Source organism: Primulina eburnea, chromosome 3 (genome assembly GCF_022965805.1).
Source record: "Primulina eburnea isolate SZY01 chromosome 3, ASM2296580v1, whole genome shotgun sequence".
NCBI classification, from domain to species: domain Eukaryota; kingdom Viridiplantae; phylum Streptophyta; class Magnoliopsida; order Lamiales; family Gesneriaceae; genus Primulina; species Primulina eburnea.
Window position 1 is genome coordinate 15,078,632 of NC_133103.1, and position 13,681 is coordinate 15,092,312.

Sequence of the window (13,681 nt, forward strand, 5' to 3'; positions counted from 1 at the left end):
AGATTGTTTATTGGATTTTTTCTTGAAAACCCTAATACATCATCATGATTTTTAATTTTTTGATAAAAAAACTCCTAATTTTAGGGAAACATGATAGATTGATACAAAGGATAGCATAAATAAATATTAATTTGAAAATTTATATGATACATCGAAAGGACAAAAGTTAAAATATGCATTTATGTTGGCGTTACACAAGTGGTTACCTCCTCTGAAAGTTGAGTTTGCCAATACAAAATGCAAACAAAGCAGCAAAAAATATAGGGTAAAAGAATAAAAGAACACCCACTAAAGGTAATTGATTATGGTGAAATCCAAAGTAGTCCCTCAGAAAAGCAGCAACGGATTTGGTTTCTCCAAACACTGTGATTGGCTTTTCTATATCTCCATATTGTGAAGTGAGCATCCCATTCAATGACCAAGAAGTTGGAATCACATAATAAAACCAGAGCCACCACTTGGGAATTTGCTGTACATTCAAGAACACAATTCACCATCACCATATATCTCACAAGTACCTTTCTATTGAAGTGGGAATAAATTATTTGGAAGAAGTGGTTACCGGGCGAGGAATCAAGAATCCGGCGAACAGATTGAACATTGTGTAGAAAGTTGACTGCAAAATGGCAGCCACTGGGAAACTTGGTGTTATTGAAACCATCATCATCCCAAGATAAGTGAAGTAGAGCAATGTAGTGAACATGGAGTAAAAGTACCAAAACACCTTATGTGCTGTCCAGTAGTATCCAATCAATGGATATGTTATCACTGTGAATGCAATTGCTTGTGCTAAGAGATATGGAATCTCTATTATGACCTGTCAATTTGAAGAAAAAGATTACTGATTCCCACTTCAAAACAAAACGAATCACTCTAACAACTCATTATGTAGATAGGAATTAATTGTTGGCAGAACTCATTATGCAGATTGCGGCTCACACCGGCCCTTTTGGTATCTGTGGGGGCAGAAGATGTTTAGTTTAAACATCGCGGAAGATGAGGTTAAGGCGAATACATACCTGTGCTGCTGAAAATGCCAATGAAGTGTACATTCCAGCAAATCGTTCTCTGTAGAAAACCATCCGCTCCGTGCTGACATACGGAAGAACCGAGGAGGAATTGTTTATGCCGCAGAAGAGAGCTGATGCATACATTGAACCAAGTAGAGTGAATAGGCTCTGCTGATTGTCTCTATCAAACAGAGCATAAAATATAAAAACACAAATCAGAGTTAGCATAAACCAATGTGGAAGCTGTTGCATGAGAGCGAATATATAATAAACTTGCAGAGATCTTTATGGCTTACATTTTCTTGCCCCGATCACGGAACAATAATCCAAAAAGAACAGAAGAAAAGAGCATATGAAGTGATCGCGTCAAGTTGTATGAAGGGCTTCTCCAATAAGACCAGTGCTGCTTCCATAGGCAGGATTTGAATTGCCCCCACCAATTTTGTGAGTAGAGAGTGGGAAAATGGAGATCTTTCGAACCAGCCGGTGGTTTACCAAGGTGATTCACAAGCTCTTTGTTAGTCCTAGGAATCAAACAACAGAAAAGAGATTCATCACACACAATTAAGAAATATGACATGTTTCATTTGTTGTTAATAATAATAGTACGATTGGATTATCTAGCAGTTTAGACTAATCATTTCCCAGAGCAAACACGGATGCAAAAGTATTTTTGTAGAATTGAACTTTTATAGCTTGATACATCCCAAAGCTTCTTAAATTAGCATCCTTAACACCAATATTGACTGCTAAGCTAGCAGAAGCAACAATTGGCCTCCAAATGTCTCTACTGGATTCTATAGTGTAGACTCACTTCCATGGCCCATGGGCCTATGATATGACATAACGTGCTTACATTTGTGGACTGTGGAGTCATTTCTTGAAGTTGTTGAATAACGTACTAAATACATGAAGTTACCTCTTGAATTCGTCATTACCACTTTTAGAATTCAGGCATTGGTAGATCGATATGCTAAGCCACAAAATCAACATCATGTTATGAAAGAAAGGGTGATTGTCACACTCCTTTCTCACATTGAATTGTGGGACATGTGGATGACTTTACAAGTTTGTGTAACTGATTTATCTAACAGGAATTAATCGTTTTTGTAAAGGAGAAGAGATGCGAAGTAGTTACCAGCAAAATCTATCATACGGAATCTCGCTTAAACGAGTCCTTAAGTTTATAACTAATGCAAGAGACGGTTAACCATGTAGCCCATAGAAACTCACTTGTATAGAGAAGAATTCTTGTAAATGTCAGCAAAGTCTAAGCCAAGTTCAGCTTCAGATGAAGTTGAAGTAACCTCCAACATCCATGTTGCAGGATTGTAGTTGTCTCTAATTTTTGGTACACCAGAAAGACCCTGTTAACGACTCGCAGAAGTAAACATCCACGAATAATCTTCAAGTAAGTTGAGCAAGAAAAAGCATCGTGTATTACTGAATACAAAGATTCACCTCAAAATATTCAATAATTTTCGAAGAGTGCTGACCTAAAGGTCCACAATATATCATTTGACCTCCTGTTTTCAAGAGTACCAACTGCAGATAAAAACTATATGTTACTCTGTCTTTTTTGGTAAGTGAAAACATGAATGGATCCAAATGTAAAAAGTTACCTCATCAAATGCCTCAAATATGTCGATACTCGGCTGGTGAATGGTACAGACTATTGTTCTGCCTGTATTCGCCACATTCTTTACTGCTCGCATAACTATTGCAGCTGCTCTTGCATCTAGTCCAGTTGTAGGCTCGTCCATAAAGATAATCGAAGGGTTAGCAACAAGTTCCACCGCAATTGTTAAGCGTTTTCTTTGCTCAGTTGAAAGACCAGTAACACCAGGCATGCCAACCAATGCATCCTTGATCCCATCAAGCTCGATGGTTTCAAGAACTTCATTCACAAATTCCTGAAAAAACACCATGAGATAATGTGCTACGGCTAACAAGGAAATGCAAACTATTAGGAAATTAGTGTCCTACGTATTTGGTTTTAGTGTCGATACTAGGTTGGAGACGAAGCCAAGCAGAAAAAATGAGTGATTCTTCGACAGTAATCTGAGGAGAGTGTATGTCTACTTGTTCACAATAGCCTGAAACTCGAGCAAACGTCGATTGAATTTTAAGATACCCTCCTACTCTAATTTCTCCGTCTATGGTTCCGCTAGTTTTTCTGCCGGCAAGAACATCTAGAAGTGTGGTTTTCCCGGCTCCACTCACGCCCATCAGTGCCGTAAGAACACCCGGCCTAAATGAACCAGTGATGTCACTAAGAAGCCGAAGCCTTTTCTCGGTGAATCCACGCTCCTTCATTGCCTAAAAAGGTAACCATGGAACAAAATATGCCATCTGATGTTTCTTGACGATACAATGAAATATCATAACTTAGGAATAAAATGTGACTTGATTCATGTGTTTACCAAAGGGGTTTCAACATAGTACTGCACGTCTTGAAATGTTATACTTAAGGGTTCAAAAGGTAACACCATCTTATCTGCAAGAATGCGACAGACAATTAAGTACACATGAAGTGAAATTACATAATATTTTTTGATAAAATGGAAAAACCTGACCTTTGAGAGTTTTTGCGGTGTTTTTAGGAGGAGAAACTTTGGAATGCTCTTCTGCATGGGTTCGGGTGTCGGGTTCTGTATTTCCTTTTAGCTGGGAGAGCTTTTCACTTGAAATAATAGCGCGAGAACTAGAAGCTGGTGCATTGTTTCAAATATTTATTTCATCACTTGAATCATCTTGAGTTGGAATCTAGACAATTATCTAATAACGCTCTTACATTTCAAGAAAGTTAGGGCCAATGTGAATCCAACGTTGAGAAGCAATGTATATACTAAGAGGGCACCGACGGATATCCAATAAAGATTTCCTCCAAAGCTTAAACCCCGGTTTTGAAGTGCTTCATGTCCTATTGTTGTATTTCCTTGCAGCTCCTTTACAAAATTTGGCAAAGACAAAACAGATAATGCTTTTGTTGATCCTGTTGTTAGTTGTTTCGAAATTTCCAAAATGAGAAAATGGTAGTAAAATTAAGAAACATATTCACCTTTTGCCATCTTGGAGCTAGAAATTCATTCACTGCAAGGCCTATCTCTCCATATGATAGTGGAGAAACCCAGAAAGCCCATTTCAGCCATTCTGGCATGGATGCTGCAAGAAACAGCAAACTCCTGAGTGCCAGAAGTTAAAATATGTGACGAACTAAAACAAATAAATTAAAACGACTCACGTCTCGGGATCAAGAATCCACTGAATAGCATTACAAACAGTATGCACATACTGCCAGCCGTTGTAGACGCAACGACACTCCTAAAGACTGATGCCATGAAACGGAACATAGATATCGAGGTCATATGTACCGCAAACAACAATATCATTTGTCGAAAAAACCTGAAAAAACAAAAGTAAGGTATATGCTAATTCACAAAATATCAAACATTTTTCTGTACAGTAAAATGTTGAATGACAGCAACCTTCCGGCCTCTGGGCTGAATCCGATGACATAGTAAGTGAGTGACGTCCATACAATAGCTTCAAAAACCGAAAGTGGAATCTTGAGAATGGAAGCTGGAATTGCATAAGCCCAAGCAGGGTAAAAGTATGAGTCTCTCTGCTTGTAGAAAATTTCAAGTCTCGCAATGGTCATCGAAAGCTCGGGAAATCCATCGATAAGAAGGATAAGGAGTGAATAAAATAGAGCTCCCAAGTAACTGTTAGCATGTACAATATCAATTCCCATTTTTGTCCTCAAGAATACAGTCATTGTGACTGATGCAATGATGATAAGCTGCAAAAGATCGAATTGTATTGAAGAAGTACTTAGAAAACTCAATGTAACTCAGAGAAAAAATTAATGGACTAAGCCAACCTGAACAGCTTTGAATACATATATGAAAGAGTTTCTTCTCATGAGAAGGTATTCCCTTGACAAACACGCTTTAAACAACGTCCATTTAGAAAGAGAATACTTGTTAAAACTTGTTGCATTTTCGTGGCTTTTGGACTTATCGTAAGGAACAGATAGATCTTCGCTATATTTCTTCATGTAGGAGGACTCATTGTATTTTCTTGAGAATGCATCAACCGAAACATAACGGTAAGTTTGGTCCGTTTCATTCCAGTATTGTTCTTGATCGTTCCTTGAAATGACCTGATGATTAAACCATTCAAAAGTGAGATGATATTGGATTACATGACCTGAAATAGCGATAATACACAGATTTAATGAACTTGCCTCCTGAAGAAAATCGGCAACTCCTTTTCTTTCGGGACATTTAAATCCACAGGACTTGAAAAATTCTAAAACATCAGTTCGAGGTCCATGATAGATGATCTTTCCCTCTCCCATTAAGATAATATCATCAAATAAGTCGAACGTTTCTGGTGCTGGTTGGAGAAGTGAAATAAGTATAGTTGCATCTGTGATATGCGCTAGTTGTTGAAGAAAACAAACGATCTGGTATGTTGTCGAGCTGTCTAAGCCATTTGATATTTCGTCCATGAATAAAGCTTTTGTTGGTCCAACAATCATCTCACCTTAATAAAGTCGATCGAAGATTAAATACTTGAAATCACAAAAACAGTTAGTATTATTGGAGTAACCATGTTGCAAGAAAATGACTTGTACTTTTAACAATGAGACTACCTGTTGTGAGTCTTTTCTTCTGTCCACCTGAGATACCTCTCCTCATGGCGTCTCCGAAGAGCGTGTCAGCACAAATATCTAGTCCGAGAATCTAAAAAATGTCGATATGATATGGTAACTATCAATTGTAAGGCGCTCGATCTACACAGTGCTAGCTGAAGAGTAATAGCTAAATCAAGTAAGAAAATACTTTTAATATGTAGTCTGTCTGAAGTGTTGTCTTTTGTCCTTCTACAGCAATTGCCTATCCCGAATTAAGGACAAAGAATGCATAAGTTTGACACAAAAGGAAAATGAGAACTAAAAGTATTCGGAATTTAAGCACCTTCATGTAGGTATCTATATCAGGATCAGGAACAATTTTTGCTTCTTTCTCCTTTTTAGTAAGTCGAGTCATAATTTCTGAGGATTAGATCATGTTATCAATCATCATGAAAAAATAAATTTTCGCTATAAATCTAAGTTTTATATTATAAACTAGTTGCCTGCTCGGCTTCCGATTCCTTGACAGCGAGACGAAAAATCTAATGTTTCTCTGACAGTCATTTCAGGGATGTGCTGATCATATTGGCTTATATAAGCTGAAGTTTTCTGTGGTACAAACTCTTCCAGTTTGTACCCGTTGTATGAAATCTCGCCAGTAACCTGTTGTGGAGGAAAAGCACAAACACTTCTTACGTGGAACTTTATTGGAAATTATATGACTTAAAAAACCAAAATAATTGGCCTTGAAAGCCAAAAAAACAGAGACACCACACCTTAAGCGACTTTTTCAGGTTGCCTGAAAGAGCTTTCAAGAACGTTGTCTTGCCACAGCCTGGAGGACCTAGTAACAGAGTCATTCTGCAACAAAGAATTCCTTATCATATACCATACATACACCAACAAAGTGAAGCAAACAAATCACAAGTTTGTTGTTTTCGAAAAAAGTAGAAAACAGCAGAGAAAGTATATTCAATATACCTTCCAGGCCTAATTATGCCACTAACACCATTAATGATTGTTATCTTGGCTTCTTGTGATGGTAAACAAGGAAGTTTGCTAATACCCTGTCACCAAAACGGAGCTTTTATTGAAAATATGCATATGAAATCAGGAGAAGTGCTTTTAAATAATCTCTATTCTAAGACGATTATGACGGAAACTAACCAAGTTCTTCAATCCAAATGCAACCTTAAAACTTACCGAAAGAGCACTTTTCACGGTATTCCAAAGCGTTGGGAGTGGCTTTCCATAGACAATTTCGCATTCATCTTCGACTCGTAAGTCCTTGTATCTAACCTCAATTGTGGGCAGTTCAACACCAACTCTACATTCCAAAAAATAAAAGAAGAACCAATCCTCAAAGTCATGTTACAAAATAGAAAACAAATCCTTGCTTCCAAAAAGACAAGAAATATTCTTACTTATCAATCCTTTTCCTGATTTTACGCAATAACCTAAGGTTGTCATGTTCAATATGTTTAATGAGCTTCTCAATGAACATATGTCTTTCAGGAGCACCAAGTTTGGTGACATCGACAATCCTTTTGCCTCCATTTTCGGGTTCGTTCCCATCGGCAATTTGATCAAACAGAGAAGATCTCAACCGGTCATAAGTTGGCAGCCTGTCTATGGCGGCCCAGTGCATCAAAGTTTCATCATCAAGGTCGTGAATATCTGATGCATTACTCAACTCTGAGTTGCTTCGAAAACTCGAGATGCGGCGCCGGAAGGATGATCTTAAGCTCCTCCCAATCTCTGACAATTCATGCCTAAACGACTCTATCTCATCAGTGCCAACCAAGTCAGCCATTGATTATTTTTGGATATAAATCTATATTTGATCAAGTTTTCACATGCATTTTTAGGACATACATATATATATGATCAAAGCTAGAGAAATCTATAGCACGATATTTGACGGAAGATTTTGACATGCACAATATATATATATATATACATACACACACACCTCCTCCGAAAGTTGACTTTCCATCTTCACTAAATGAAGCCAAATTTATAAGAAATGCATGTGAACACATGTGAATTAAGGCCAACACAAGTACACAACCACAACTCAAGGATATTCCAATATTATATATTACACACAAACTTTTGTGACACATCCTCCCAAGTCAATTTAAAGAGATAAATCTTTTATTTTAGTACATGAAAAAAATATTGTTTTTATGTCGAAATATTACTTATTATTATAAATATGAGTAGGATTGACTTATATCACGAATAAAAATCCGTGAGATCATCTCACGAGAGACTATATATATATATATATATATATAGAGAGAGAGGAGTGTATCTAAAAAATTTATATGGATAAAATGTTTATATTTTTCAAAATCAAATTTTATTTAGCTTTAAATGACAGTGATACAGAATTTTGTCCCCCACCACCTTGAAACTATATATATATATATATATATATATATATATATATATATATATATATATATATATATATATATATATATATATATATATATATATATATATATTTTATATATAAAATGTTTATATTTTTCAAAGTGAAATTATACAAAATTTTGTCCCCCACCACCTAGGAACTCGGGTCTTTACTCCACCCAAGAGTGGAAGACACAAATCTCATATAATATTATTATGTTACATAAAACTTGTTGAATACTAAATAAGATTAAAGTTAGTGTTATTAAGAGTAAATTGTATTTTTGAGAGCATTAGTTTTGGGATAATTTTTTACAAAAATATTTATTTTGACTTTGCAAATATCAGTATTTTATTATATGTCTTAATTAACTTGTGGTTGCGCCGTTTCGACTCCTGTAATTACTTTCATTTTTTTCTCTCTTCAATAATTATTGTAATTATTGGATAAAGATCTTTGCGGATTATTTCACCCAATTTTTTCTGGCCCAATTTTTTATTTTTTTTAAATTTTTTTATTCCCCATGATATGAATCTCAACCCTTGATCTAGGGTGTGGGCACTGCCCCCACACCCAGGATCGAACCTTCCGATGTTTGCTAATTGAGATTTGGTCTAATCACATAGAGACACAATTAATGTTCAAACGTTGTAAGCATATGGCAATACACGACTTCTGCACAAAATGAAAGCTACATCGTATTGTTTCAACTCCAAGACTTTGCAACAAGTGCAAATTTATGGTTTCTCTTTAAATTATAACAAATTTTCAATTGCCTTTTATTTTTCTTTAGCCAGGGGAGGGAGGTTTTGTTAATTGGGTATCGACATATCTCGTCTTAAACTTGAGACATTGATGTTAGATCTGCAATAATAATCAATACTATTTGATAACAATCGAGTTTGAAACGATAATAGAAAATCATGTTATCTGCTTCAAGTGACAACTATTAAAAAAAAAAAATCAGACTAAAAAAAAGCGCTAATTTAACGACGGGTTCTCTAATTCAAATATATTTTAAAAAAATATTCAAATAAAAACATATTGATACATAACATTCTAAATACAAAAAATTATAATTTATATAAAGAATTTAAATATTTTAATTTCATTAAAATATAATTTAGCGAGGTTTTTTTTTTTGAAAAAAAAACCATCGCCACTTTTATTAATTATAAAAATCAAAATAATATTATTTCATTAAAAAAATTTAATTAAATAATTTAGCGATGATTTTTCTACAATTATCGTTAAAATTGGCGACTAAAAACTGTTACTAACTGTAATGATGGTTAATAAATTTATCTCTAAAATGATAAACGACGATCAATATAAGGATTGTGGTTATTAGAGATGGATTTGACCGTCGCAAATCGGTCTTTTTTTTTTAGTGTCAAGATTAGAAAACCTTAGAAAACTACTAAATGTGATTTTTTTTTTAAAATAATGGGCTTGAAATTGTAATAAATTTTATTGAAATACAAAGAGACAATTCCAGTTGCGTACTGGACATTATATTATAATAAATTTTGTTAAAATAGTCAAATTTAAAACATGATGTAAGTGCTTACATCATGCACGCTTTTGCTTGATCAACAATCCTCAGATTTAGGTTACATAATCACAAGAAATTGGTGAATCAAATTTACAGGGTTGACTTCTTTATATTTTACGCCTTTAAAATCCCTAATTAATCAGGGGATTTGAGATATGCCGACAATTTCAAGTAAAATACATTAGACAATATTTGAGAGAGAGACTCGATCGAAAAAAATATTGGTATAAGAATAATTTATTGGATTTATTCATAAACTTGATGAATCCTTTTACCAACACAATTTGATCTGTATTTAGAGTGGAAAATAATAATTTTGACAAAAAATTATATTTTTCACGAGTCGAATTAAAGAAGAGATATGTCGCATCAAATTATCTCATTAAACGATCTCATAGTAGGAGTTTTTGTAATTAACAAAATATTAATGAGTGAATCTCATGTGAGACCGTCTCACGGATCATAATCTGTTAGATGGGCAACCCTACTCATATTCACAATAAAAAGTAATACTCTTAGCATAAAAAAATGATATTTTTTTCATGGGTGCCTGAAATAAGAGACCCGTCTCACAAATATGACTCGTGAGACCGTCTCACACAAATTTTTACCAATATTAATTCAAAAGAGATTGCATACTACGAGTTTCTAATTACTTATCATGATCAAATTCTGATATCATAGTAGAAATTAAATTCCCAGATATTTTTGGGTTAAGAAGCTATTTTATCATTGAATGATATTTATATGTTTAAAATTTATTTTTTTTAATAACAGAAAGGTTTTGTAATTATTGTATATCTATATTATTATTTAGGTAAAAGCTTGTATGAGACGGTTTCACGAATAGTATTTTGTGAGACAAATATTTTATTTGAGTCATCAATGAAAAAATATTATTTTTTATGCTAAGAGTATTACTTTTTATTGTGAATATCGGCATGATTGACCCGTCTCACAGATAAAGATTCATGAGACCGTCTCACAAGATACCTACTTTTAATATATTTTTAACGTTGATGGCACACTAACTTTGAGGTTATTGTATATTTGATAAATTAAAAATAATCATATTCTTAAATTAAAAAAAATCATAAAAACTAATTTTTAGTAATTTTGTATATTTATAATTACCGTATCCTAATAATATTTTTTTTAATCTTGTCGATATTTTTGGATTTTTAAATAATCATATCACTCATAACATAAAAAATATTAGAAAAATTTATTTTCACAATTTTTAATTTTGATAATCTTTAATTTCACACATAAATTATTTAATATAAAAAAATTAACTAAAATTATTTTAATTTATTATTACAGTCTTACCGTAACGTAAAAACCGTGAAACAATTAGTACAACCGTAGAAGGTGATAGGCCCAATGTAATAGCCCAGACCCAAAATTTAGAAGCCCAACATTGGCCGATGTACTTAGTTTATCTTGTTCACCTGTAAGCTTAGAACTGGGCGAGCGAGATTGAAAATGGCGAATGCCGAAAGCGAATCGATAAGGACAGCATCTGAAGAAATTTCGACAAGTTTTAAAACCTTAATTGATTCCCATGAGTCAGATTCTCTAAAGCAATCCCAGCACCTCATGTACGTGTATTTGATCATGCACAATTTTGCATTATTGATTCTGTATTGTATAGCTAATTCATGGTTTTTACCATGGGAAAAATGTTGCAGATTGGGGAGATTGCAGGACAGCAACGTTGTATTATCGCACTTTAATGAATATTCCGGAAATTGTTTCGCTGAGGTGTCCGCCGATTTTGCCAGGAACACCCGCCTCTTACGATCCATGAAATCAGATCTCGATTACATTTTTCAAAAGCTTAGGTACGCAATCTTTCATTTCCTACAGTAATTTTCTGTCAGGTTTATTTGAAATTCAGGCGGTATGTGTGATTTAGCTGAATTCTGTGTGTTTTTTAACGCGTTCTATGGTCTCGGATGATTATCTTTCTTTATTTTCAATGGTTTCCAGAATGAGAATTTGCTAGAATTTAGAAAAAAGATGGTTGCTTTCTGGGATATGAAATCTCTACCACATATTTTACTTGTGAATAGCTTGTTAGAAATTCCACATTTATCATGTCAACAGTGAACCAGGTAATCCTCGAGTGGTCTCGGAAATTTTGATAGAGCCAAAGCATGTAATTTTGCGAAAAATTATATTTATACATGATGTTTGAAGTTTCAAATTTTGGGTTGGACTACCCTGTTTGCGCATTCGACCCTATCCAAAAACTAGTTCAGATTGGTTGCTTGAATATCTCTTCTTCATCGTGTTTGTTCGAATTCGTTTTCAATAACTTCATTACATGTTTGTGTTGGGATGAAAACACTTTTTACCCTTCATGTTTTGTTTGTTATCCTTTTTGGTCCATTATGTTGTTAAGATTCTTTACGGATTTCAATCCATTTGGGCATATCTAAATGGTTCTAAATGCATAAAGAAATCGTAGCAAATATATGTAATTTATTTGAAAAAATTAACACCATCTCAAGTGTTTCTATGTAATTTATCTATAATTTATTTCATCAAAACAATTTTCTGATTAGTTCATTTTTTGATAATTAGTGGAAGAGTGTTCAGCATATTTTTATTTTATATTTTATCTCGTTATGTGCAACCCACTGATGGTTAAAAAATATGAAAGGAAATCTTCAATTTCCATCAAACCACCTGTTTGTTTCTGAAATGGAGCGAAATTGTTGTACGGTGTATTAGTGTGTGATATTTTTTTAGTTTTTTGTCTACAACTATTGCAACTATCATTTTAGTTCTTGAACTAATTTCCAACAATCAATTATAGTCCTTCGTATATAAATGTTCCAACTTTCCATCAATTTTTTTTCAATTTAAGGTAAGAATGACTAAAATTCATTTCAATATTGGTTATATGAAGTTTATATTATAATTTATTCGAAAATAGTTTATCTTCTAATTTATTTAATTATTTCTGCCGAAATATCTTAATTGGGTAAACATTGCTAAGGAGTGGTGCCCCCTCCTACTGTGAGTATGGGAAGCAAAAATGACATACTGCCTTATATTTTGTTTTGGATTGTTTAAAAGATCACGTCATTGTTCTTTGCCCATTGCCTATTGTTATTTTGCTTAGCTATGTTCAACTGCATGACACATTTTTTCCAGTAACAAGTAAAGCCTACATGCTTGTCAAAATTGTTTGCCCTTCTAATTTGTTTTTAAATCTTAGGAGCCTGAAAGCGAAGTTATTATCTGCCTATCCAGATGCATTTCCTGATGATTCGACAATGTACGCTCTCGACCAAAGGCCAGACCTCGAATTGCCTAGGTGACTCTGCACGTAACATGTAAAATAACATTATATTCTGTCCTCTTTCTGGGACGAGTCCACATTTTCAAGAAACTCGTGCATCCTGCACATCTCTTTAAGTCGTGACAGGGTACATTCGTGGCTACTGACTGCATTGCTCTCTCTTTCTCATTTTCGTTGGGAAGCAAATGGATCCTAGTGTCTAACCTTCTACTAAATGTGAGAACTTGGATTTACGATTAGGGGGAGTAGTGATGTTTTACTTCTTCATTATCATCCCGAACTTTGCTGTTATTGTACAGAGCAGATTTGTTGGATATCTTGAGCCATTTCTAAGTTCTAACCATGTGCATATTGGATATTAGCATTATATTTAAAATCACGAGGATACGATTATTATTTAATTTTTTTGCGGTAAAAATAACTTTTCCTGAATATACACACTGTAGAAAATAGGTTTTCGCATTGTAATTAGTATAGTTAAAAATTGAAAGCATATATAGTGGTAGTTAGATGCCTCAATTTTTATCAAATCGGCAAAATAGCATCGCACAATATAACTATTTAAGTATTCACGGGTCGTATTTTGTGAGACGAATCTTTTATTTGGGTCATCTATGAAAAAATATTATTTTTTTATATTAAGAATATTATTTTTTATTGTGAATATCGATTGAGTTGATTAATCTCACAGATAAAAATTTGTAAGATCGTTTCATAAGAGACCTACTCATTTTTTTAT

The 13,681-nt window shown here is 33.9% G+C and overlaps 2 protein-coding genes across 2 annotated transcripts; one reads left to right on the forward strand and one right to left on the reverse strand.

Moving 5' to 3' along the window:
* Nucleotides 1–133: 133 nt before the first annotated feature.
* LOC140826866 (pleiotropic drug resistance protein 3-like) lies at nt 134–7,624 on the reverse strand. The gene is made up of 24 exons (XM_073189389.1): nt 7,077–7,624; nt 6,856–6,979; nt 6,634–6,719; nt 6,429–6,513; nt 6,156–6,315; nt 5,996–6,072; nt 5,861–5,914; nt 5,671–5,761; nt 5,260–5,561; nt 4,894–5,175; nt 4,499–4,812; nt 4,255–4,415; nt 4,072–4,175; nt 3,805–3,958; nt 3,587–3,721; nt 3,434–3,507; nt 2,997–3,329; nt 2,633–2,923; nt 2,472–2,555; nt 2,244–2,377; nt 1,307–1,534; nt 1,020–1,191; nt 563–817; nt 134–469 (listed from the first exon to the last, which is right to left on the reverse strand). Exons 1-24 carry the CDS (start codon nt 7,463–7,465, stop codon nt 203–205), a joined length of 4,356 nt encoding a protein of 1,451 aa, XP_073045490.1. The 5' UTR covers nt 7,466–7,624; the 3' UTR covers nt 134–202.
* Nucleotides 7,625–11,053: 3,429 nt separating this feature from the next.
* On the forward strand, nt 11,054–13,324 carry LOC140828312 (kxDL motif-containing protein LO9-177-like). Its single transcript, XM_073191303.1, has 3 exons — nt 11,054–11,230; nt 11,321–11,473; nt 12,859–13,324. Exons 1-3 carry the CDS (start codon nt 11,115–11,117, stop codon nt 12,959–12,961), a joined length of 372 nt encoding a protein of 123 aa, XP_073047404.1. The 5' UTR covers nt 11,054–11,114; the 3' UTR covers nt 12,962–13,324.
* Nucleotides 13,325–13,681: the final 357 nt, after the last annotated feature.

Excerpts from the sequence above, each read along its gene's own strand:
- LOC140826866 (XM_073189389.1), bottom strand. The coding sequence starts at position 7,465 with ATGGCTGACTTGGTTGGCACTGATGAGATAGAGTCGTTTAGGCATGAA. Across the intron at positions 6,980-7,076 it reads ATCAGGAAAAGGATTGATAA|AGTTGGTGTTGAACTGCCCA; the intron begins GTAAGAATATTT and ends TTTGGAATGTAG. Across the intron at positions 5,762-5,860 it reads AGACAGACTACATATTAAAA|ATTCTCGGACTAGATATTTG; the intron begins GTATTTTCTTAC and ends GACATTTTTTAG.
- LOC140828312 (XM_073191303.1), top strand. The coding sequence starts at position 11,115 with ATGGCGAATGCCGAAAGCGAATCGATAAGGACAGCATCTGAAGAAATT. Across the intron at positions 11,231-11,320 it reads AAGCAATCCCAGCACCTCAT|ATTGGGGAGATTGCAGGACA; the intron begins GTACGTGTATTT and ends AAAATGTTGCAG. Across the intron at positions 11,474-12,858 it reads TACATTTTTCAAAAGCTTAG|GAGCCTGAAAGCGAAGTTAT; the intron begins GTACGCAATCTT and ends TTTAAATCTTAG.